General features: G+C 51.4%; 1 protein-coding gene across 3 annotated transcripts in view; it reads right to left on the minus strand.

Annotated features, from left to right (window-relative positions):
- Positions 1 to 23,852, minus strand: part of Sh3pxd2a (SH3 and PX domains 2A) — a 215,985-nt gene that overhangs the window by 35,146 nt on the left and 156,987 nt on the right. For all 3 annotated transcript variants that reach the window (XM_076835002.2, XM_076835000.2, XM_076835001.1), the window contains one exon: positions 23,148 to 23,279. In XM_076835002.2, coding sequence (XP_076691117.1) covers positions 23,148 to 23,279 — 132 coding nt within the window. The remainder of the gene's footprint in view (positions 1 to 23,147; positions 23,280 to 23,852) is intronic.

A 23,852-nucleotide genomic window follows, 5' to 3' on the forward strand; every position in this document is an offset into this window, starting at 1 on the left:
GGCAGCCCTGCCCTGAGACACCTGCCAGGGCCTTACTTAGGAAGGTTTTCCCACCTGGAGTAGCTTTATGCTGGGGTGACCCCTCCCAGATGGGGGCAGGCAGCGGGAATCCCACACCCAGTTCCTCTAACGGGAAACTGCAGACTGATCCAGAGGAACCCTTTAAGTGGACACTGTAGACACCTGACATGCAGGAGAAACCCGGTCTCCAGGGCTAGGCCCCACCCTGGGCTCCTCACCACGGAGAACAATGACCTGGCCAATTCCTTGAGAGCTCCCTCCCTCTGGCCCTTCTTTCAGTCAGGGCTGTGTTTCTGTGGTGCCAGGGGCCAGGACCCAGTCCTTTACAGCAGATAAAGACCCAGAACAGCAACGTTCCTGTCATCCAGAGCCAGTTCTGCCAGTAGGCCCCAGGAACAACCCTCTTCTCAGTGGTGGGTCCAGGGGCCAAGGAGGGGGAAGACACATCAGGAGGTCTGAGCAGCATCTCCAGCTCAGGGCAGCGGGAAGGGAGACGCTCAATCCCAGGCCAGAGCCCAGCTTTCCCAGCTGCCATAATCTTCAGCGCGATGGCCCAGCCATTTGATCTGGGCTCATCTGTTTGGCCAATTTCAAAGCCCTCACAAATGGACTCTAACTGGGGACTCCCAGGGCTGGCAGGGGTCGGGGAAGAGAGAAAGAACAGACTTTAAGAGTGACACAGACTGAGGCGGACAGTGAGGCAAGGGGGACTGAGAGACAGAGGGTGGGCTGGGGGCCTCAGCCTCTACAGGAGGGGCTGAGCCTGGTTGGGGGTGGCAGGAAGTGATGGCCACTCTCAGGCCACTGCTGTCCCTAGGGTGACCAGGCCACAATGGCCTCCTTAAGGAGGCAGGATAATGAGCTCATTAGGGCCAGAGTGAGGCCAGCTGCACACAATTAGGATGTTAATAAAGTCCTCTGAGGTCACAGCTCAGCCTAGGACAAAGCAGATGGTGGGGGAGGGGAGACCCCTGTGCCTTCCTCTCCCTCTGAAATCCTCCCAGTCCTTCCAGATGTCCTCCATAAAGCCCCAGTGCTCCTTACTGTCCCTGCTCACCCAGGGGTCTGTGGGATGCAACTTAGCCTCCTTCCCAAAACAGGCTTCAGTTTGGAGCCTCACTTCACCACTTCCTAGATGACCTAGGTGACATAGGGCAAACCACTAGTCCTCTCTGAGCTTCGCTGGCATACCTGAACAATAAAAACTACTCCCAGGATTGTCCTGTAACAGGGACATGTGATGTAGTTAACATCCAGGAACTTTGCACAAGCGAGTATTTCCTGAGCACCTGGCATGTGCCAGGCACAGCTCCACACATGACAACACCAGCACTGTGAACGGCACGCATTCGGGGCTCAGACTCTGCTGCCCCATCACCCTGGGCACGGCACACAGTGGGGTTCTCAATTGTGCACTGGCAGCCGAGGCCAGCAGGCGAGCTCTGGCTTCCCCGCTGCAGCCCGCCTTCAGATCCCTAGGCACAAACCAGAGGATTCTGAGGCAGGACGAGACTCCGATTTTGGAGTTTGGGAGACCCAGCAGACTTGAGTTGCTATCCAGGCCCTGCCTGTCCTTCCCACCTATCGATTCACAGTTGAGCAGGCTTGGAGCACTAACTCTGACCCAGGCCTCCCTAAAGGTTCAGGAGGCTGATGGGAAGGGCAGTCCACGGAGCCAGGGAATGGAGAGGACACAGCCCCAGACCTCAAGCATTTTAGGGTCTTGCTGGTTTGGGTTCTGGGGGAGCTGAAGTCCCTCTTTTCAGAACCTCAACTAGCACCCTGGGCTGCTGCCTGCATGTCCTGGCTTGGGCTTGTCCTCTTGGAAGGGGGACATGTATAGGTGCTCCCATGTTCTTTGCTTGGAGTGGGCTCTCAGAAGGGAGCAGGGTAGGTGTCAGTGAGCACCAAACATCAAGAGTGAGGAGAGAGATACTGAAAAGAGGAAGAGCTCTAAAGTGGACCGGCCATGCCACACCTGGTAAAAGGCTAGGCTTTAGGGGGTTGCTTCTGCCCTGGGCCCAGCCTGGCCCCCTTCCTATAGCCTAAGCCAGATCTAAGGCTTCTGGTGAGAGACCAGGGAACTGGAAATGCAGGCCACTGATGCATGCTGTGCCTTTAAGAACAGTGAAAGGCCACCCTTCCTGGCCAGGCCTCCCTGGTCCAAAGGCTCTGTCACTGCAGCCTTTGCCAAGACACACTCCAGTTCTCAGCATGCGGCCTCCATGGTCCAAAGAAAACAGGAGTGGCTTTGGAGCCGGGGAGAGGCTCCCCCAGCCCCTCCTGGGTGCACCTCCCAACTCCTGTCTTCCAGGCCTACTCAACTGGTCTGAACCCTGGCGCCCGCCCTGCTCTACTATCCAGGCCTTCCCTCCCCCTCAGATGGGGCTCTGAGGCCACCAGGGCCCCAGAACCTTCCCTGGGTGCCTGGATTCCAAGACCATTAGCCAAGCTGCTACGTCACCATTTAGAAGGCTCCATGCAGCCCATGGCAGGAAGACAGCAAGAGCTGGGCCTCTGCCACCTCTCCCCACCTCGGCTCCAGCCTGCCCACCTCACTGGACCAGCCCAGAAGCCCAGGGCTGGGCTGGGGCCCAGACAAACCTGCAGGGCTCTGGCGGGTCTGGGCAAGCGGAGGTCATGGGCAAGGCACTCAGAAGGTGGCCGGGTAATGAGCACTTACAGACAGGGACACATGACAGACGACAGGTGAAGGACATGATCTTCAGGGCTCCAGAGTCAGGCTGCCTGGCATTAACTCCCAGCTCGGCCACCTCCTAGCTAATAAGTTTGGCCAGAGTGAGGCCAAACTCAGTTTGCTTCAGTTTCCTCATTTGTGCAACGGACCTAGAGTGGTACCCACAGTGTTGTTATGACTAGAAGAGGAGTCCTTCAAAAGTGTGAAGAATAGCATCTGAGTCCTGGTGAGTTGCAAGATGCCAACATTAATTTAAATGCAAAGCACAGGGAAGTGCAAGAAGGCCCCCAGCGACTAATGCTACCCACAGCTAGACACGTGGGTCTTAGGTGTCTGGTCTCAGTGGAGAAAGACTTGGTTTTGTTATCATTTAGCCTTGACATGTCTTTAAGATCCCCAGTGGTAACTGGTAGGTGTTTGACAAGTGCTCTCAGGACCCTGCCCACACCAGCACATGGAGGACATCTGCCAGCACCGTCCCTGTCTCTGCCTTCCATCCACCTGCCCTCCTTCCCTCAGCAAGCCCCGCCCCCCAGCGTGGGCAGGGTCCTGAGAGCACTTGTCAAACACCTACCAGTCACCACTGGGGATCTTAAAGACAGGGATGGGAGCAAGGCCAGAGGACACAAAATGGGCAGGCCTCAACTTTCCAGGAAGGTGAAGGTCAACTCCAGAGCAGAGATCAGTAACCTCAATGCTGGCTGTGGTCCTAATGAACAGGGATTCCCTAGGCAATGCTTGGAGAAGCCAGAAAGGGTCTCTGCGCACTAATCAAAATAGTGCTGCCGGGGGCAGTGGAGCACACCCATAATCCCAGTAGCTTGGGAGGCTGAGGCAGGAGGATCACGAGTTCAAAGCCAGCCTCATCAAAAGTGAGGTGCTAAGCAACTCAGTGAGACCTTGTTTCTAAGTAAAAGGCAAAATAGGGCTGGGGATGTAGCTCAGTGGTCAAGTGCCCCTGAGTTCAATCCCCAGCATCCCCCCACCAAAAAAAAGATAGTGCAGGCCAGGGGGAGTCGCAGGAAGTGAGGGGCCAACCACTCAATCACCCTAAGTTCTACCAGCCAGTGAACCGCTGGCCTGATGGGTCCAGGATTTGCCAGAGCAGAGCTTCCAGGCCTGTGGGTCTATATGACCCCCCAGCACCTGGGGGCCCGCAGAGCTGCATGGACAGATTCACAGCCGCCGGCTGGCATATCACCAGGGAACCTGTCCTGATGGATGTTTTAATCAACCCAGGATGAAGACTGAGATGCTGTGTGGGTGGTGCCATCTCATTTAGCAAAAGCTGTGCCAGGATCAGGAGCCAAAGGGGGAAGAGCAGATGGTAATAACAGGTCAAACCTGACAAGATGCTAAGTATTAAATGGAAATATGAAAGGACATGACTTAGTATTTGCAGTGCTGGGGATTGAACCCAGGGCCCATGCATGCTAGGCAAGTGTCCTATCCCTGAGCTAGGTCCCCAACCCTTTTTAAATTTCTTTCTTTGAGAAGGTAAGATGCCCAGGCTGGCCTTAAATTTGCAATCCTCTTGTGTAACTAGGATTAGAGGTGTGTGCCACTGTGCCTGGTTAGTCTAATTAGTAAACTGGTTACAGTTTACTATCCAAACTCTGAGCAAATGAAGGAGTGCTATTAATAATTATGCCAAAATTTTAGGTGGTGCAAATGGGGAGTACCTAGGGCAAGCCAAGTTGTTGAGTTGTATGGCTCGCCCACTTGACAGTGAGGATGAGCAAGGACTTCTGAGGATCTTAAATCCAATATGCCTGGAGGGGAAAGTCTGCCTGCCTCCCCCTGAGTTTGTTAAACCTTAGGCTCCCTTAGCAGACACCAGGAACAGGTGACTAGGAGCAAGGTTAAGTAGCAGCCAGGTCTGACACCTAGCAGAGCTTTCATTTGGTTACCCTTAAAAACCTCTCTAGCCATTCATTCCTCTGCAGAAAGAGACCAGCATCACCTGTTTATTCTATTAGTTCCTCAAATCCCCATTTCCTAGATGAGCCAAGGAAACCAGTCCCCTCACTGGCTCTCCTCCACTCGATTGACCAGTGTCTACCAAGCAGCCCACGTCTCAGGCAAGTCAAAGGCATGGCATTTCTACCTCTGGTTCCCACTAAGAGGAGGGGGCTGACAGGTGGGTTTCAGGCCCACTTCTAAGACACCTCTCCTCTGAGCCCATATGGTAAGGTAAAGCAGGGACACCCAGGCTGAAGGAGCTTTTTGACATAAAATCTCATCCAAGAGTTTTACCAGGCAAGAGTAACTTGGGATCAGCATTTCTTAAACCTCAGATATCCTCCCTCAGAAGCCACCTTTGCCACATATTTGAACCACATATTCCATGGCTCACATGATTGATATATATTATACATATATGATCGCCATGTGTTGCTTAATCATGGGGCTGAGTTCTAAGAAATGTGTTGAGACAACTTTACCACTGTGCAAACATCTTAGGGTACACTTCCCTACACCTAGATGGTACAGGTCAATCAAGATGGCTGCCTATGCAAGCAAAAGATGCAGTAGTCATGAGAAGTATGAGGCTGCTGCCCAGCATAACATGACATGCTGCTTTACAGTAAACTTTTAAAAATATGTAGGCAGAATGAGTACCCTCTAAAATAACAATAAAAAAGTATTGCATAAACTGGGCATGGTGCACACACCTGTAAAATTTTTTTATGAAGGTTTGGGGATGTAACTCAACGCTAAACTGCTTGTCTAATATGTGAGAGGACCTGAGTTATATATATAAAATATATAATATGTATATATAATAATATAATATATAATATATATGTAGAGAGGAATACATAAACCAATAAGACAGTCATTTGTTATCAAATATTATGTACTATACATAATTGTATGTGATGTATTTTTATACAACTGGCAGCTCAGGTTTGTTTATACCAGCAGCACCACAAACACCATAATGTGTTGGGCCATGACATTTTTACAGCTCCAACATCACTAGGACATGGGAAGTTTCCGCTCCATTAGAATCCTATGGGACTATTCTGGTACATATGGCCGGCTTATGAGGTATGTACCTATTTAAAGGAATTCACCTTTTTATTTTCAACTTTAAGAAAGTAATTTGTGGGGCTGGGGATGTGGCTCAAGCGGTAGTGCGCTCGCCTGGCATGTGTGCGGCCCGGGTTCGATCCTCAGCACCACATACAAACAAAGATGTTGTGTCCGCCGAAAACTAAAAAATAAATATTAAAAAATTAAAAAAAAAAAAAAAGAAAGTAATTTGTGGGCTGAGGTTGTAGCTCAGTGGTAGAGTGCTTGCCTAGTAAGTGTGAGGCATTGGGTTTGATCCTCAGCACCGCATAAAAATAAAGATATGGTGTCCATCTACAACTAAATATTAAAAAAAAAAAAAAAGGAGAGAGTAATTTGTTAAGGAGATGTCATGTCTCTGCTATGAATTAACACACAGGACCACTGGCCCCAACCATGAAGCACACCAGTGGGCAGAAAGCACAGGAGGAGACTGGAGCTGCTACAAGCCAGAGGCTGCCTACTGCCCAGGGAGGTTTGTCAGATGGGTTAACAATTGGGGAGCATCAAGCTGAGATAAACCCCAAGGCTTGAAAGAGAACAAAAACGGACCTACCTACCGTTCTCACTGTGAGGCAGAAGCATTGCATATCTGCAATGCCACCCAACACACAGCCGGAGGCCATCACAGGGACCACCATGGGGAAGGGATTTCAGGAAACAACCATGGCACCAGTATGATGCCTCCTTATTCAAAACTGCCCGAGGAAGAGGCTGAAGAGACTCATCGCCTCACTGGGGAGCAGGAGTCTGAAGTCCCACGGTCGCCCAGGGGTACCGGGAGAAAAAGGCAAGCCTGGAAACTGCCTGCCTAGCACTGCACCTGTGTCATGTTTGACAGGTGGTGTGGAGAAGAGGCTACGGGGAGGCCCTGCGGTTGTCACCGCAGGGGCCAACTAAAGGTCTAGGCCTATTCTTTGAGTGAGCTCTCTCCAGGGCCTAAGAAGTACACATGGACAAGTTTGTCCATTTCTTCTCTTTCCTCTCTTTGCTAAAAATGGAAGCTTCCTGGCCCCAGAACTGAGTTGGTTTCAACTAAAAGCTGGAGGCTGACAACCTCCCCACCCTCCCAGCTGAGTTCAGCCCCTCTTCAATTTGGCAAAAATAAAACGGGGGCAATTGCAACTTTAAAGACCATCCCCATAAACAAAACAAACCCGCTCCACAATTTGTTGAGGGCATTCCTCCTTCCAAACCCTCTTTATTTAATTTCTGGGGAATTTTAAATAGAGGGCTTGCAAAAACTCTGTACCGCCTGACGTCAACAGCTCTCTGACAACGTGGATTCCTCTGCACGGTGTGGGGAGCAGCCACCACGAATGCCAATGCTTTTCCAGGCTCCTTTCCCATTTGGAACTTGGGAACCACTGGTGTCACCCTAGGAGACTGTGGGACATGGAGAGTGCCCAGGGGAAAATGTCCCACTTAGGGTCCTTTAACTCTGAATTTCCCAAACTCCCAGGAAACTAACACATTAGCCTGAGTAACACCTGTACTGGTGTTTCCTTGGTGTGTTTATTTAAACCGACTTTAACAAATGTAAATATGCTTTTTAGGAAGACATTCTCCTATGCTACCCAGAATGGAAAACCAGGATCCCTTGGCATAAATAGAATATAACTGGAAAAACGCATACAATGAAATGAAACGATGATGTCATTAAGTTCAGCAAGATTTTAAGGCAAGTTCTAGCAAGAAACTAAGCCTGGACCAGATTTTCTCTTAAACAACCAAAAAAGGGACATTGGTCATTGTTACAAAGGCACTGACAACACAGGAGCCCAAATGGAGACTTCTCCCTTGACCCAAGGTGTAGAGAAAGGGAACAGCGATGGAAGCCTACGTCATGTGCATCTACCTGCCTGACCCACTCTCAGGGAAACACTGATGTTGCTCTGGAAGGAGCACTGAGTAAGGATATGCAGCCCCTTAGTTGACACCCCAGCTGGGCCACCAGCAGCAAGCTTGGAGTTCTTGGGCAAACTGTTTCCCTTTTCTCCTTTTGAAAAACAAAAACAAAGCCACCTGTCCTACTTATCCTCAGAGTTACTCAAAGACAGATGGAAAAATGCTTTGAAAAATCTCCAGGTTGATGGCAGATGCAGGTGGAAGCGTTATTACTCCATGTAATTTCAGGAATCCAATGGACTTCTAACTTTCCCCCAGATATAACTTACTGCCTGGACTGGGTAGTAGCCCATCCCTGCCATTTAGAGAAAAGGAAAGGAAAATGAATACATCACTTGACAATTTTCCTTCATGGTGACAGCTACATGGTTTTGGATATTATTCCCATTTTATAGACAGTGAAACTAAGGAGCAGAATGGCCACATGCTAGCCACAGGGTGGCAACTCAGTGACAGTGGGATCTGACTTGTGCCTTTCATGAGGTCTGGGGAAATCTCTATCCTTCTCTTTTTGACCCAGCAGGTTTGAGAAGCCCCCAGATGTACTGGGCTCTCTGATTCATCACTATATTCAGGCCCATCCTTCAAGCTACCACTTCTGCAAAGTTCCAGTCACTCCCTGCCAGTTGGCCTCTGATTTCTTACCCTGAGCTGCCCCAACACCCTGACTGAGGTTTGAGTTGGTAATGTCCCCAAGAGCTCTCTGAGGACAAAGTCCAGGTCCTGCTCATCTTGGCAGCCAGTCATGACACTGCCTGGCTTGGTGTTTTGGACAAAGAAGGGGCCCAGTAGGTAGTTGTTGGGAATGAAATGCAATGACAGATTGGCCCAGGCTTGCTCCTTCTCTGTCTTCTCCCCTCACTCCAGGTCTTCCTGCCTCCTTGTCCTCAGAATCTCTCAAGCCCAGCTCCTGGGGCCAGTGCTGGGCATCTTCTCCCCAGCTCTCATCCCTTTGGCCCTGGGGGGCCTTCTGCCCTGCTAGAATCCAGTGCAGCTACTCCCTGGGCAGTGTTCCCTCCTCCCGGTCCTCAATTTGGGGAAATAACTGACTCCCAGCGCCCCAGGTCATCCAGGGGAATCTCCCCTCAGGGACCTGAGGTGGGGAGATTATTGTTGCTTTTGCCTGTCTGGCCCCAGATCACCCAGGAGGCAGATACTCCCAGCCCTCATGAGAGCTCCCGGGCCATTTCCTCCTGGGCCTACTTTTGGGTGAGGCTCCTGGAAGAATGCAGAGTAGCAGCTTCTCCCAAGACCATTTGAGGCAGCTACAGGCCTCCACAGGGAAGCAGGGTGCCTTGGTTTCTCCTACAGGGCCCTCCTCCTTGCTGGATGCTCTGGGCTGCCCCAGAGACCTGTCCTGTTACCCCTGCAGAGGGTGGTGGGGAGACAGGTACACCAAAACCAGCTTCCTCACCACGATGCCCTATTCTGTGGAGAGCCTGGAGAGCCACCGGAGTTACCAAGAGCAGCAGGGTGTATGGGGAAGACCTGGCAAATGACCCCAAATCTCTGGCCCTTAGTTTCTGATCTGTATAACAGAGGTCATGTTACTGTACTGTGTAGGGCTATGGTGAGAATTATAGGACTAAAGAGGTCTGGCTCCCTGCCTGACATGGAGGAGGGACTTTTCCTCTATGATCCCTTATCTGCCTTTCCCAGAGATTTCAGAAAATAGCAAATGAGTTTAACTTCAGCCCTTGTCCCCAGGTGACTAGCCTCAGTGGGGTTCTCTGTGGTGATCTAGGAATGGGTTCTCCGAGCTTCTTTCTGCCCTATTTTCCTTCCCATCTCTCTTACTTCTAGGCACTAGCTTGTTTCCTGGTTCCCAAGAATGGATCTAGTATAGATCCTACTCTAACCCATGCAGAAAAGGCCACTTCAACCCAGAAACTCCCTTAGTTCACATGCCCTGGAGTCTACCCAGTTCATTCTAGAGGCCTGCCACAGTGACTGGTCAGGCAGTGTTGATGAACACTCATGAGGATCAATGACGAATGCAGCTTTTCCTAGGAAATAGCCTAAGGTGGGAGGGTTGCAAGTTCAAAGCCAGCCTCAGCAATTTAACAAGGCTCTAAGCAACTTAGTGAGACCCTGTCTCAGTGCAGAGGGGAGTGAGGGGAGGCGGGGAGGGGGGTGTGCAAATGGAAAGGTGGGTGACATAAGATGGACATTATTACTCTATATGCATGTCTGCAGTGTGACTCTGCACCGTGTACAACCAAAGAACGGAGAAGTTGTGCTCCATTTGTGATCAATGTGTTAAAATGCATTCTACTGTCATGTATAATTAGAACAAAATTTTTAAAAATGTGTACATACACACACACACACACACACACACACACATAATTACATATATATGAATGAATAAGTGCCCCTTGGTTTAATCCCTAGTACAAAAAAAAAAAAAAAAATTTTCCCTGGGATGAGTCAGAGCAGGTAACTGTCAGCTTCACCTTCAGCCCATCTGCTCCATGAAGGTGGGGATCAATCTTCCTTGTTCACTGTCTGAACACAGCAGGACATACAGGTTGGGGAATGAATCAGCACATGCAGGTCTATCTCTGGCTTCTGATTACATGCTCACTTACTTGCTTGGTTCTAGATTTCTCCATCCGGAGTAAGTCTCAGATTAATCACACCCTACCCAAGGACAGAGATAGGCCAGGCAGCTGGGGGAAGTCACTGTCCTCACCTGTGCTTCATACAGCCTCTCATCCACATCCTACCACCACTGAGCCCTGGGAAGACAGACTACATTCTAGAAGTGGCTCTAGGGTGGCAGGCCTAGAAGAGCTGAAGACAGAAAGTGTGAGGGCCATGAGCACCTCTCCCCTTTAAATATGTCTTGGCAGTGGCAGGCTCGAGATGCCTTCATAGAGTCCCAGGCCCTCAGCCGGGCACACTGCAACTTCATTCCCCAGGAAGTAGGTAAAAGCACATCAATCACAGCTCCCAGCTCTGACCTGTCCGTTAAACTGGAGCATGGCTGTCTCCTTCCCCCAGTCTCCACATCCAGGCCTCTGGATCAGGGTACCTGCCCAACCTGCCTCAGACTCCTTCTAACCTCCCACCTGGGAGTCACTTCTCGAATGAAGTTTTTTCTTCTCCAAGGGCCCCAGGGGGGTAAGATGATCCCATGGGGGCTGAGAGATGGGGGCATGGAGGGTAGTTTAGGGCTGAGATCAAGAATCCTCCTTTCAGCTGCCACAATAGTATTGACAAGTCGCTCTGGCCCTCTGAAAGTCAAGGCCCTTTAGATTCAAGGTGAGTCTATGTCTGGTTGTGCAGCGGAAGGATGAGGGTATAAACTTCTAAGGGGTTCAGTGAGGCAGGTTCTTGGACACTCATTCTCCTAATGCAAAGCTGGATGATGAGGTCAACTTTTCTCTCCTCTAAGGAACAACCAGTTACAATTCCACTGTGGGGCAACAAGGTCCATGCTACCCCTGGATCTGTTTAATGCCAGGGGAAGCATGTCCCACACAAGGCCAAGCCTCCGAGGAGCGGCATTAACGATATCCAACACAGTAGAGCTGATCAGAGGCTTGCCTGGGCACTGGGTGAGGAACGGGGAAGACTGCAGCCACAAGGAATGAAACCCCAAAATTCCAATGTGCTGAGCCATTTTCTTTGATATTCTCACCTGACCTCTTCCCCACCCACTTTCCCATGCAGTCAAAGTGCATGGCACACGCAGAAGACACCAGAACACTTGGCTGGTGGGCAAGCCAGAGAGGAGAGACCCCTGAGAGACAAAAAAGACTGGGGAATGCTAGGCACAGTGGCGCAGGCCTGTAATCCCAGGGGCTCAGGAGGCTAAGGCAGGAGGATTGAGAGTTCAAAGCCAGTCTCAGCAACTTAGCAAGGCACTAAGCAACTTCAGTGAGACCTGACCTGTCTCATTATATTTAGAATGAAAATGCTTATATCATTATATTTAGAATGAAAATCCCCCAAAAATGCTTGGGGATGTGGCTCAGTGGTTGAATGAGATGAGCTTCGGATGCTCTGGCTGGAGAACACAAACTCACCAATCTCCAGTATTAAAAAAAAAAAAAAAAAAAAAAAAAAAGATTGCCCAGTTCACCAAGTAGGAATGGGACAGCAGGTGGGTCAGGCAAATTCCAGCCCAATACCAGTGGGGGTCAGTGGAGCCCTCCATCACTGTGTCTTTGCGACCCTCTCCAGATTGAATACTGGCCTCTCTAAGCCCCAGAGTATGGCTTTCAGATCTTACTGAACTTGAGGTGGTTGTGGGAGGGGCTGGGCAAAACCACATTCTTCCCCATCAAAGCCAAGAGTCTAAAGTAACACTTCTGGTTGTAACTGAGGCGGGCCTGCTTGTGATCAGATCCTGTGCTGGCTTTCTGGCTGGGCAGCCCTGGATCCCCACAGCCCTGCTATGGAGAGATACTTTCCCTCACTCAGATAATCTTGTCCTCATGTGACATGGCCAAAGACAGCCATCAGTCCTTCTGCTTTCAGCAGTTCTCTAGGGCAACCCTTCAAAACATTATTTTAAGGGGGGTAGTGCAGGGAAAGCCACCCAAAAGCTCCAGCATGACATTCCATGACACTCATCATATTCTTTCTGTTCCCAGCACTGGCGAACATAAGAAGCTTGAGCCACCACACTGGCTGATGCAAACTGAAGGAAAGAGGAGACTGGACCATCTTCCTGCTTTGCCTAAAGTGCCCCCTCCCCCGCCTTTTAATTAGGGGGAAACACACACACACCAGCACCTTTCTGCTGCAATAGTACAGAAGTGGCTCAAGACTACTGCTCAGCTGTTCTTTCTCCAGAAATTTAATCTGCAAAGCATTTGGCCTCACAAAGCCCATACCAAAGGTGTCCAGGAATCCACAATCCTGTGATCATCATTACAAACCCAGGGACATTTGCAGCCACTGACCCATTTGGCAGCTGGGGAGACAGGCTGAAGGCTGCCCAACATGGTCAAATTCCCCTCGCCTGCTCCCTCTGTGCTGACTGGCTTGTTTCCAGAGCCCCAGGGGTAAGACGGAATCTTAGGACCTCCGACCATGCAGATGAAGGGGCTGCTTCTTGCTCAGCTTGGTAAAGACACAATCAGGGGACTGGGAAGCTTGGTCACTAGAAAGCAACCATGGTCACTGCTGTCACTCCTTATCACACTTCTGTTCCTCAGATGATGACAGCAGATGCTCAGAGAGCAAAGTGGCTTGCCTGAGGTCTCCTCACTGGTTGGTGGCTGAGATCAGAGCCTAGATTGATCAAGATCCTCTTATGCAAAGCCTGGTGTTCCTTCCACGATGGGACACCAGCTACTCCGCCTATTAACATGACACCCTTAGCACTTTGCCAAGTGCAATCCCTTGACCCAAGGCCTCCAGCAAGAAGTGGGTGTCCAGAACTGCCAGAAAGCTCCACCAAGTCACAGGGAGGTCAGTTGGTCAAGCCAGGCAAAAGAGAAGCCTGTAGTTAACACTGAAGGTGCTGGTAAAGGGACCCCAGGCCCTGTGTCCTTGTCACACCTGCTTGCTACCTGCCCTCACAGCCCCTATCACAGCAGCTTAAAATTCTGTTGCAATCAAAAGATAGTGAACGTGCTGAGCCTAGAGAAGTCTGGGGCCTTGTGTGAGCACTGATTAGAAGTACAGAAAACAGACAAGAAAGACAGAGTGTCCAGAAACACCAGGACTGGAAGCCTGGCCAACCTCAATAGCAACCACACCCCCTTCCTGGGGGAGAGAGAACGAAAGAGGCTGAGGCCGCAGAGCCTTGTGTCTGAGGGGGGCTCCCAGCCAGCCACAGGAAGGCTCCCTCCCTGGATGGCACTTCTCCCTCATCTTGACCCCAACCCTGAGAAGTGGCGTTGCTAACTGGGTGAGTTTGTGTTCTCCAGCCAGGGCATCCGAAGCTCATCTCACCAAGAAGATAGAAAAATGAGTCTTGGAATGCACGGGGAGGTGCTGAGGGATCCAGCCTCAGCCAAGGGCTGCAGGGCACAACGTGGGGAGCTCGGCTCAATAGGGAGGGTGGCCCAGGTGCTCTGAGTACCTCCTGCCCTCCGTGGCATATGCTGCACCTCTCCCGGCAGCCTCAGTAGCCCCTGTGACACCAAGGGCCCAGAGCCAACCCTGGTATAAACTGGCTGTGATGCTGACCTTGGGCCATGACATCCCATTCCCAGGCCTCTTTTTCTCTTTCATGGAAGGACAGGGGGGGTGTTCCCTGTACCTGACATCTGAGGCCCCTCCAACCATTTTCTTGTTGATAGCAACCATCCCTCAACCAGGTCACTCCTGCCTTCTTCGGCCCTGCTGGTCATGTGGGCCTCACCCCGTTCAGGCCTTGCCTTCTCCAGAAGCCTTCCCCTCTTGGCAGACCAGGCACAGCCCACAGCAGTCATGAAACCTGCTTTGGAGTCCCACCCTGCATGGTAGCAACCCTGTGCTTTCTGCCTTGTGCACTGTAGGGGTGCAGGGGACACAGAGGACTCATTGCATCTGGATTTTCCTCTGCCGGAAGAGAAAAAGCCCTAGAATGCCGTCTGCTTTGGCAATGGGAAGACAGGCAGCTGCATCTTGTCCACTGCTGTGCCTCAATGCAGGGTGTACCATAGAGCACACAGTAGGAGCTCTGTTTCTTGACTGAGCAAGCTGCATCCCGAGGAAGCTGTCCGTGGGTGTAGAATTTCACTGAGGTCTGGATGCTGGGGTAAGGGGGGGGAAAGGGGCTGGATGGCAGGTCTCTTCTGGGTGGGGTGGGGTGGGCAACGGGGCCAGGATGGGTATGCTTGGTTGGATGAGGGGAAGGCAACATGGGGTAGAGCCCTGACCAGCACCAGAGAGACACAGCCCAATGCCACCTCATGTCCTCAGCCTTGTCCGCCAGGGACCTGATGAGCAGACCCACCCAGCCATGCAGACTAGGCCCCCTCCCCAAGGACCCTGTGAGCCCAAAGTGGGACAACTGTGAAACTTTCTTGCGAGACACTGAGTCAACGTGCTTTTCTTTCAGATCCCCTCTGACCTGCTGCCCCTTGGCCTTTCGCAGGATTGACCTGTTTTCTGGCTCTCAGAGGCCTAGGGAACTCACACTGCAAAGCTCTTAGGGGTTTGGCTTTACAAAGAAGTAAAATCCATAGTGCAAGCACTCCAGCCTCCCACCACTAGTCAGAGCACAGTGTTTGAAGCCCGTGCCTCCCTTCCTAGCTGTGCAACCTTGGGGCAAGTCACGTCACCTCTCTGGGCTTCAGTATCCTCCTTGGAGAGACAGAATGCCAATCTCCACCCTGCTTTTTACCAAGATGTTTTAAAATCTGCATGACTTTATATCTTATAAAACATAAAATATTATGATTCAGAAAGAGATCACCTTGAGAAAAATACAAAAATCCTCTATTAGTTGGCAGGAGCAGGCATTTCCCCAGGTGGCCTTGACCTCCCAGCTGGCCTTCCTAGTGGGATTCTAAGAGAACAGACATGCAGGCTTCTGGCCACTGTGCTGAGGTTCCAGGACATCGCCTGTGGTGATGCCAATGGGTCAGATCCTTAGAGGAGAGAGGGCTCTGCTATCACATGCTGGTCTCAGGCCCCCACATGCAGAGGGCCACTTTACCACCAGTCTTTGGCAGACTTCCTCTGTTTCTGGCTTTCCCTCATCTCCTGCGGTGCTCCTGGGCCACTTCCCCACAGTCCCATCCAATAAAAGCTTAGGGGAGGCAAACGAACTTCAGCATGAGACCGAGCCATGCCCAGCTGACAGGGAAACATGGAGCTGGACTGAGACAATTAAACGAGACCAAAATAAGAGCTTCAAATAGCACATTTCAAACAGAGGTAGAAATGGCCATGGGGATACACGAGCCAAAAACTTCCCTCCATTTTCTGGGGCTCAGGAGCTCAGCTTGAGTGTCCTATGGAGGAACGCTGGCTCCCCACAGACTCCTCAGGCGCCTGAGCTAACTGGGTCGCCTGCTTGTTCCCTGCTATGAGGCCAGGATTCTAGATCAGCACTGGGACCCAGAGGATGAGGTTATGGAATCTGAAAAGATGCTGATAGGGGTGAGGGTGGTTACCCTGGGTCACCCCCAACTACCACCAGCGTGATTACTGAAAACCCCAGTGCTGAAGGGTGTAATATCGAGCGGCCACAGGATACACTGGGGAAAGAACGAGGAAAGGGCAATTTGTGAGCCCAAATTCCCTGAGGTCCTGACAAATTATACTCCCCAGAAAGTGTCTGCGCTACACTCTGCTGAAGTGTTTTATGTAAGAATAGAGGAAATCAGGGGAGATGTTTTCCCTATACTTCAGATGAGGCCTGTCATTTGTACTGGGGACAAAGGGAGTGTGCGCACACGTGTTGGGGTGGCCAGAGGGTCTCTAGTGCTGCTGGTGTACCGGACACCTGTGCAAAGGTAGATCTGGGTAGGGGGAGTGTCCACAGAGCCAACATCAGGACAGGGTGACCGGCTGCTCCACCTGCCCAACTGAGCAGGTGGAAGCCCAGCAGCCAGAGCCTCCCCTGCCTGCTGACCAGCCAGGGCCCCTGGAAGCTGGCTCTGGGCTGACAATAGCCCCAGCAGATCTGGCCAAGGAAAGAGTTATTTCCAGAGTCTCCCTGTTGCCACCAAACCTGTCCCTATGCCTTCTAGCCACAGCCAGGATAGCCTGCTCCAAACACTGCTCTTCAGGTGGCTCTGCTGCTCACAGGCTTTGGTGGCTAATTTACCCACAGCTTCCCAGCTGCCACTTTTCTTCTGCCCCGGGCACTCACATGCCTGCTTTGCTGTCCCTGTTCCACTGTCCTGCATGTCCCTCTTAGCCTACCAGAACCTTTTCATTCACCAAGGCCAACTCCTCCTCTGAAAGCCTTTCCCACTATGCTAATCTTCTTCCTTGGCATTTTAGCTCTGTGTCATGTGACAAAGCCACAGCTAGCGGGGGATGTCACTGGTGGGACTCTCCTCTTCCAGCCTTGCATGAAGCCCCCCAATACCAAAGATTGCTCTTGAGTCCTCAAAGAAACTTGAGCTCCAGGGTGGTGGCTGTGGCCAGACCCCAGCAGGTTTGTCCTTGGCCTCACTACCTTAGAGTAAACTTTCTGCTGCTATACACACCTGACTGGCCCTCAGGGCTGACAGCACCCTCAGAACCACTGGGTACAATCAGTTCTCAAGCAGTTGGGGAAACTGTGTCAGAGCTGTCCCCATCCAGTGGCCTTATCAGGGCTCTCATACATTGAGTACTTACTGTGTCCCAGGCCCTAAGCACTGAATTCCTTTTGAATCAGCATATACAACCCTATAGTTGTGGGAGCAATTATTTCCCTTTTACAGTCAAGGAAACTGATGCTTAGGAGACCCAGGAAACTTTGTCCTAGAGTCATCAAATCAAGATTAAAACCAGGCTTATCACTGGGTGTGGGGGGCACATGCCTGTAACCCCAGCTACTCAGGAGGTGGAGCAGGATTGCAAGTTTGAGGCCTGCCTCAGCAACTTACCAAGACCCTGTCTCAATGTAAAAAATAGAAAGGGCTATGGATGTCGCTCAGTGGTAAAGCAACCCCAGTACCAAACAAGCAAACAAACAACAACAACAACAACAACAAAAAAAAAACCTGGCTTATCTAACTTGAAATCCATGTTCTTAATTGCTAGGCTATCCTGCAGTCTTATTCTCAAAACAATCTCTACCCTGGGGTGAATAAAACTAGACTGAAGCCTCAATTAGGATGTCCACCTCTGCTCTGGGATTTATGCCCCCAGACATTCTCCTCTCCAGCCAGCTTTGTGAAGTGGATAAGGGGCATACCAGAGATAGTTGCAGTTCAGAATGGACCTGGGAATTGCTGATTAGGTAGATACAGCAGGGATACATGTGGTGCACTTAGGAAGAGAAGAGCTATCAGAAAACAGGTCTAATGGCTTAGACAGGACCTCCAAATGGAGACTGGTCACGGGAACCAAACTACTTCAAGGCTCTTCCAGAGATAAGAATGCTAGTTCACAAATCTGCAATGCAGACTGCAATAAACCTACCTTTCTAGAAACAGCCTATACTTATCTTTATTGGGACACCCATTTTCTAAGAACAGTGTAGCCTGGAAGCTTGAATTGGCAATTAAGTGGTTCTTTAGTGAGTAAGAGTAAGTGCCAGAATGTTCAAATCAATTAATATTCAATATCCATAAAGGCAGGAACCTTATGGGTATGTATCCAATAAGCACAGGGCCGGGGACAAAGGAAGTTTTCAAAAATTATGAAATAAATGAACAAACTAATGAATTCTATAACCATTATATTTCACTCTTATAAAAAGCTCAGGTGGTACATATCACTGTCCCTTTTTTCTAGGCAAAAACAAATGAAATCCTATTTAAATCACATAGTTAGCATTAGATATTTTAGATTTTTTTTTTTTTTTTTTGGTGCTAGGGATCCAACACGGACTTTTGCGCATGCTAGGTAAGCTATATCCACACCCCATAGCTTTCGGTCTTAAATCCAGTATTTGAATTCAGGTTTCTTTGCTCTTTCCACCATACACAGCTGCTAAACAAGTAAATGGTGGAAACCACCATTTTTTTTATTCCTTACCCTCCTCCCCAATATTTCTCTTCTTTAAAACCTGCCCTCAAGAGCGTTGTTGAAGAGGTAGCCCTGCTTACGCTCTTGGTGGCTTCTCCTAAAGATAGCTGATTGGACCATAGTGGACATGTGATCTATAGTCTGCCAATTCATTGGCTGACTGGGAACCAATCAGATCCAAACTTCATTTTTTTTTTCTTTTTAAGAAATGGAGTCTCAAAGCCGGAATGGAGGCACACTCCTGTAATCCCAGGGGCTCCAGAGGCTGAGGCAGGAGGATTGCGGGTTCAAAGCCAGCCTCAGCAAAGGCAAGGCGCTAAGCAACTCAGTGAGACCCTGTCTCTAAATAAAACACAATAGGGCTGGGGATGTGGCTCAGTGGTTGAGTGCCCGAGTTCAATCCCCGGTTAAAAAAGAAAAGAAAAGAAAAGAAATGGAGTCAAACCATGTTGCCCAAGCTGATGTTGAACTCATGGGCTCCAGCAATCCACTTGCTTCTGCCTCTCAAGTAGCTGAGACTATGGGTGTAGACACTGCCCAGCTCTAGCATAAAATTTTGAGCTCAGAGAAGCAGAAGCCAGTCAGGAACTGGTAGCTATCATAGAGCTTCTGATGCTAACAAGCTAACACCATGTAAACGCTGCTATCTGAAGAAAAGAAGGCTGGTCTACACTTGGAAGAGCACAGCTATGCTTTCAATCCATTTGGAACCCAAGACAGCCAAGAGTAGCTTCTTTTGGCTTGCACAGACTTTCTGGTTCCTAATTTCAGCCCCCTGAGGCTGGGATTTACTTCTCATCCTTGGGTTCAGTGAGATTTTCCTGCAACCTTTCAATAATCTGTTGAGCAAGACAGCCCATTTCTATCCCTTGCTCACAACTCAGTTGGGACCAAAGCGCTGACTTTGGAGGAACCGAAGATTTTCAAGGATGTGTTCTTACTGGTAAAAATAAGTGGAGGGACCAGAGGAGCTCAAAATGTCTTGCTTCCAAGGAAGTACAAGAACCCCCAGAATATGGTGCCAGTGCCAGGAAATAAACAAGACTCAGAGGAAGAAAGCTGAGGCAGGAAAAATTCTGTTGACTCATCTCCCCACTTCCTGTGCTGGCCTGTATTCCCGAGAAGGAAAAAACAATTCTGGAAAGTTGGAAGCAGTTTTGCTCAACACAGAACTCAGAGAAATCAGGACCCTGGCACCTTCACACTGCCAGATGTTAGGGCTGCTGCCTACTAGAGGGTGAAGCCAATGTGGTCTTTGAGGCACAAGAATGTTCTACAAAGGAGTCATCTCAGGCACTGCGACTCACGTCTAGGGTAGAAGGGCTTCCACAAAGCAACAACGGCTGCCTCATGCCCTGCTTGGCCTGCAGGGTGGCAAAACTACCAAAGTTGTTGAATCTTTCTGCTCTATGTCACCCTGTTGATGGACGGAGACAAAATTGTCCTTTCTTGGCAGGGATCCCCCCCAGGCTCTGTTTGATCAAAAATGCTTTCCAAAAGCTACTCAGGTTCCATTCTTGGGAACCTGTGACTTCTGACTATCTATGTCCAAGGAATAGGTTTATCTTTAGTGCTGGGAAAACATCCTCCTTCTGAGATCTTCTCAACTGTCACCTGCCTCCAAGTTCAAAGAATCAACTAGCAATAAGCAACATGAATTTCTACTGTCTATGAGCACCATGCTGGCAGAGGGTCTCAGAGACATCCTCTGGCAAAGATGGTCCTGGGAGTTCTGCATTGGCTCTTTTAGCTTGTGTCTCTCCCCGGCCCACAGCCCACTTGCCATCTGGGCTCACCCATTCTTAGCCTCTCCCAGGAGATCTGTAGAAGGGAGAAATCTCAACTCTTGGACTCTTTGCTACTTCAGCCCCAAAACAGTTAAAAGTGCCCTCCTGCGGCCACATAGACTTGTTCCATGGTTCTGGTAGAATGATTCCGTGAAGGACAGGGCCTGGCACCTAGTGTTCATTGTTTGTGGACTTGGAATCACCTTCCAGGCACATGTGCCAAGACAGACGAGAGCACAGGGCACTGGCACGCCCACACCTGCATAGCACTTCCTGGCTAAGGTCCCAGCCAGAGGACCAGAGGTCGCCTCCATGGACCCTCTATTTTACTGCCAGCTAGGTGAGAAGGTACCCAGGCAGAAACCTGGCACCCAGCGGGAGGTCCAGGGAGGCAGGGATGGTGCTGACTGGGCTGCCGCCCCAACATGGCTGGTGGAAATGCGTCAACTCGCCCACCATGTCCCAGGTCAAAGGCATCACAATTGGGTCTTTGTTCCAGAGTTCAAAAGCCTCACTCACCACTCTTTCCAAAGCCAGCTCCCAGGACGCACAACAGGCTTCCCCCCACCCCCACCCCCACCCCAGGCCTCCAGCTTCCCTATCAGAGGAACCACCTCCCAGGATCTGCAGTTTGGCCTTCTTCCTTTCTCCCTTCCACCCACTTAGTTCTTCTGGTTGTAAACTCCAGGCCTCCTGGCTTCTGATGGTGACAGAGAGGGTGGGTTTGTATGGGTGGCCACAGCACTCCAGTTCTCTGTACAAACATCTGCAGCTGAGCAGCTGTCTCTACCCAGGGGAAAGACACTAAACTTCCAGAGAAGCAGGAAAGCTATGCACAGCAAGGCTTTCTCCACCTAACATCAGGGCCCTACTGAGTTCCCCAGCCAAGTTCACCCCAGGAGAGGGCTCAAGGAAGTCATCTACTCCAGCCCCTGTTCTCAAGAAGCTGCAAGGCTAACTCCATTTTACAGAAGGGATAACTGAGGCCCAGAGAATCAGAAGGACCTGAAGCCAAGCAGACAGCAGGTGATAGGTAGAATCCTGTTTCCAGGGATAGCGGCTCCCTCCCAGGGAGGGATCAGGCTCCTCCAGCCACTCAGGGTGAGGGGGAGATAGGGAGTCATGGGGAACAGATATGTCTGCACCACTTCCAAGTCTAACACAGACATCCATCTTTCCTCCAGGTAGGATTCCCAAGTGTTCCTAGGCTCTGGGAGGTGGGATAGGAAGGGAGAAGACACAAACACCCCTACGCATCTTAAAGTAGAACAGACTTCCTTTCATACAGAGCTTCCTCTTCCACTATCCCAGCCAGTGGCTGACCCCAAAGACCCAGGAGCTCCTCAACCCCTGCTGCTACAGGGTTACATGGCTGTGGGTGAGATGAGAACCTCTAGAAAGAATTGACCTTGTACAGAGAAATGGGCCTGTCTTTTTGAGGTGTAAGCCCCCAAACAAGCAAACACCCCTTCTCCTGGCATCTCCCATTCCAGAGACCCTACGGCAATGCCAGCTTCCCTAGGGAGCAGGATGGTGGGATTGGCGATGGGACAGAGGCTGAGGGCAAAGCTGTTGAGGAAGGGACCACTGTGGTGGTTCCTGGAAGTGAAGGGTCAAACCTTGCATTAGAAACGTGGTTCTGCCAGGTGTGCAGTGTCATTGCCGACCACCCTGGCCATGGCTCCAGGCATGAGGACAGAGCTCGACCTCCCTGAGAGAGGAACAGTCTGTGAAGGGCCCAAGCCTTGGAGGTCTGTTCTCAGGGAGCACGTTCTCCAGCTGCCTGAGGTAGGAGTTAAAAGTGCCTCCTGCACAGGAGCCTGGGCCTGCCTCCCCTAGGAGGCCCACTGGATTTCTCCAGTCTCTCTGCAGCTACCTGCCACCCAGAGGCACAGGAATCAGGGGCGCAGGATCATTCTAGTTTTGCTTTGGATCTCAGAAGACTCCCCACCTCCAACTCTGTACCTCAGTCACTCTGTCTACAGAATGGACTAGTAGTCCTTTGGCTTCCTTGGGTTGGGATGTGGCTCAGTGATAGATGACTTGCCTGGCAGGCATGAGGCCCTGGGTTCAATCCCAGCACCAAAAGGAAGGAGAAAAAAAAAAAAAAAGTTGGTTTGTGTTCCTTTTGGGACCCGGAAAGAGACAGGGAAGAGAGAACAGGCCCCTCCCCTCTGGGAGTGTCCATGAAATACAGTCCAGGGAAGCTCCTGCACACAGGGGCCTCCCCGTTGTAAAATGAAACTGAAACAAGATGCCCAGCAAGCAGTCCAACGCCCCCCAGCAGGCTATGGGACTCTGCCAGTAGAAGCATTGGGTCTAAGGCCCATCCCGGTCCCTGCAGGGGCCCACAGGCCCACAACTCGAAACTGACACACTCAGGATCTCCTTTTTCCACCTGCTACCAAAGACACCAAGGGACTTTGGTCCACTCTACAAGAACCTTGGAACCAGCAGTCCCCAGATTGCCACAGATACGGCCCCTACGTCAGCTTCCAAAGACAGATTGCTGTAGGTCCTGGCTGCCTCCCTCAAGTCTCTCTTCCCAGGTCCACAGCGGGCAGTCAGTTCACCAACCAAACTCCAGCCAACTCCCACAGGCCCGGTCCTTCCTTAGGGACTCTGGACCCCACAGTGATGTCACGGCCTGCTTTCCCAACCAGCTGGCTGAGTTCTCCTGCTCCTTCCAGGACCCCAGCTTAGAATATGGCCCCAACAGGGAAAGCCACGGCTGGACACTGCTGAGCCTGAAGCCACCTTCCCCAGGGGCCTCAGATGGCATGGGGTCCGTGGGCAGGGGCTGAACAGTTATGCCCACGGCTGCCACCCTGGCCTTGCATTCACACAAGCCGGTTAATTACCCCTGAGCCAGGGAGACATTCTTCCACCACCAGGCAAGCTGCTGGCCTGCAGCCCAAACCAACAGGGGGAACTTCAGACTCCTTGGCCTCTCCCTGCCAGATGGAAATAACGTATAGCTGCAGAGGTGGGGGAGGAGGAGGGGAACAAAACCCAGTCAGGCCCGGGAGCCAGGCCGGGGCCCTGAGTGGACAGCCGGATGGCCGGGCACTCACCGCTCTCGTTCTTCTCGATGACATCCACCACCTCCCCAGCCTGGAGGCTCAGCTCTGAGTTCTCTTGCTTCTTATAGTTGGACACCACCACGTACTGTTCCAGGATCATGGGCTCGGCGTTGGTGTCGGCACCTGGCGAGGGCAGAAAGCACGCGGTGAGCCAGCGGCCGGCCATGGCCCCGCGGCCGGGGCGCCCCCTGTCCATCAGCCTCGGGGGAGGCTGCTCGGTCGCCAGTGCTGCTCCGAGGGGCTGCCCGCAGCCAGGGCTCGCAGCTCTCTGGGGCCCAAGGACAGGCCATATAGCAAGGCTCCACACCGGCCCGCTACACTGCGGGGACCGGGGGACATGGGGAGCCAGGGGACAGGGGGAGGAAGAGGAGGAGGACAGAGACAGAGGCGGACAGAGACGGAGGCCAAGGATATTGAGGAAAAGGGCTTCTGCTGAGAAGAGTTAAGTCACAGCCCAGCATTGGGGAGCTGAGGGAGCGGCCTGGGGCCCAAGTGGTCTGTCCAGACGCTGGGGCCAGCAGGGGTGTGTGGAGGGCCCCAGGGGGCGGGTGGGCGGCCCATGAGGGCTGAGGCCAGAGCGCAGGAGGGAGAAAGAGGAGAGGGAGGAGGAGGCCCTGCCTCTGCCCCAAGCCCTGTAAACCCAGAGAGAAAAGGCAGCCCTGCTCCCCTCGGGCGGGAGAGGGAGAGAGCGGGAGA

This window comes from Callospermophilus lateralis, chromosome 15, assembly GCF_048772815.1.
Source record: "Callospermophilus lateralis isolate mCalLat2 chromosome 15, mCalLat2.hap1, whole genome shotgun sequence".
Classification (NCBI taxonomy): Eukaryota; Metazoa; Chordata; class Mammalia; order Rodentia; family Sciuridae; genus Callospermophilus; species Callospermophilus lateralis.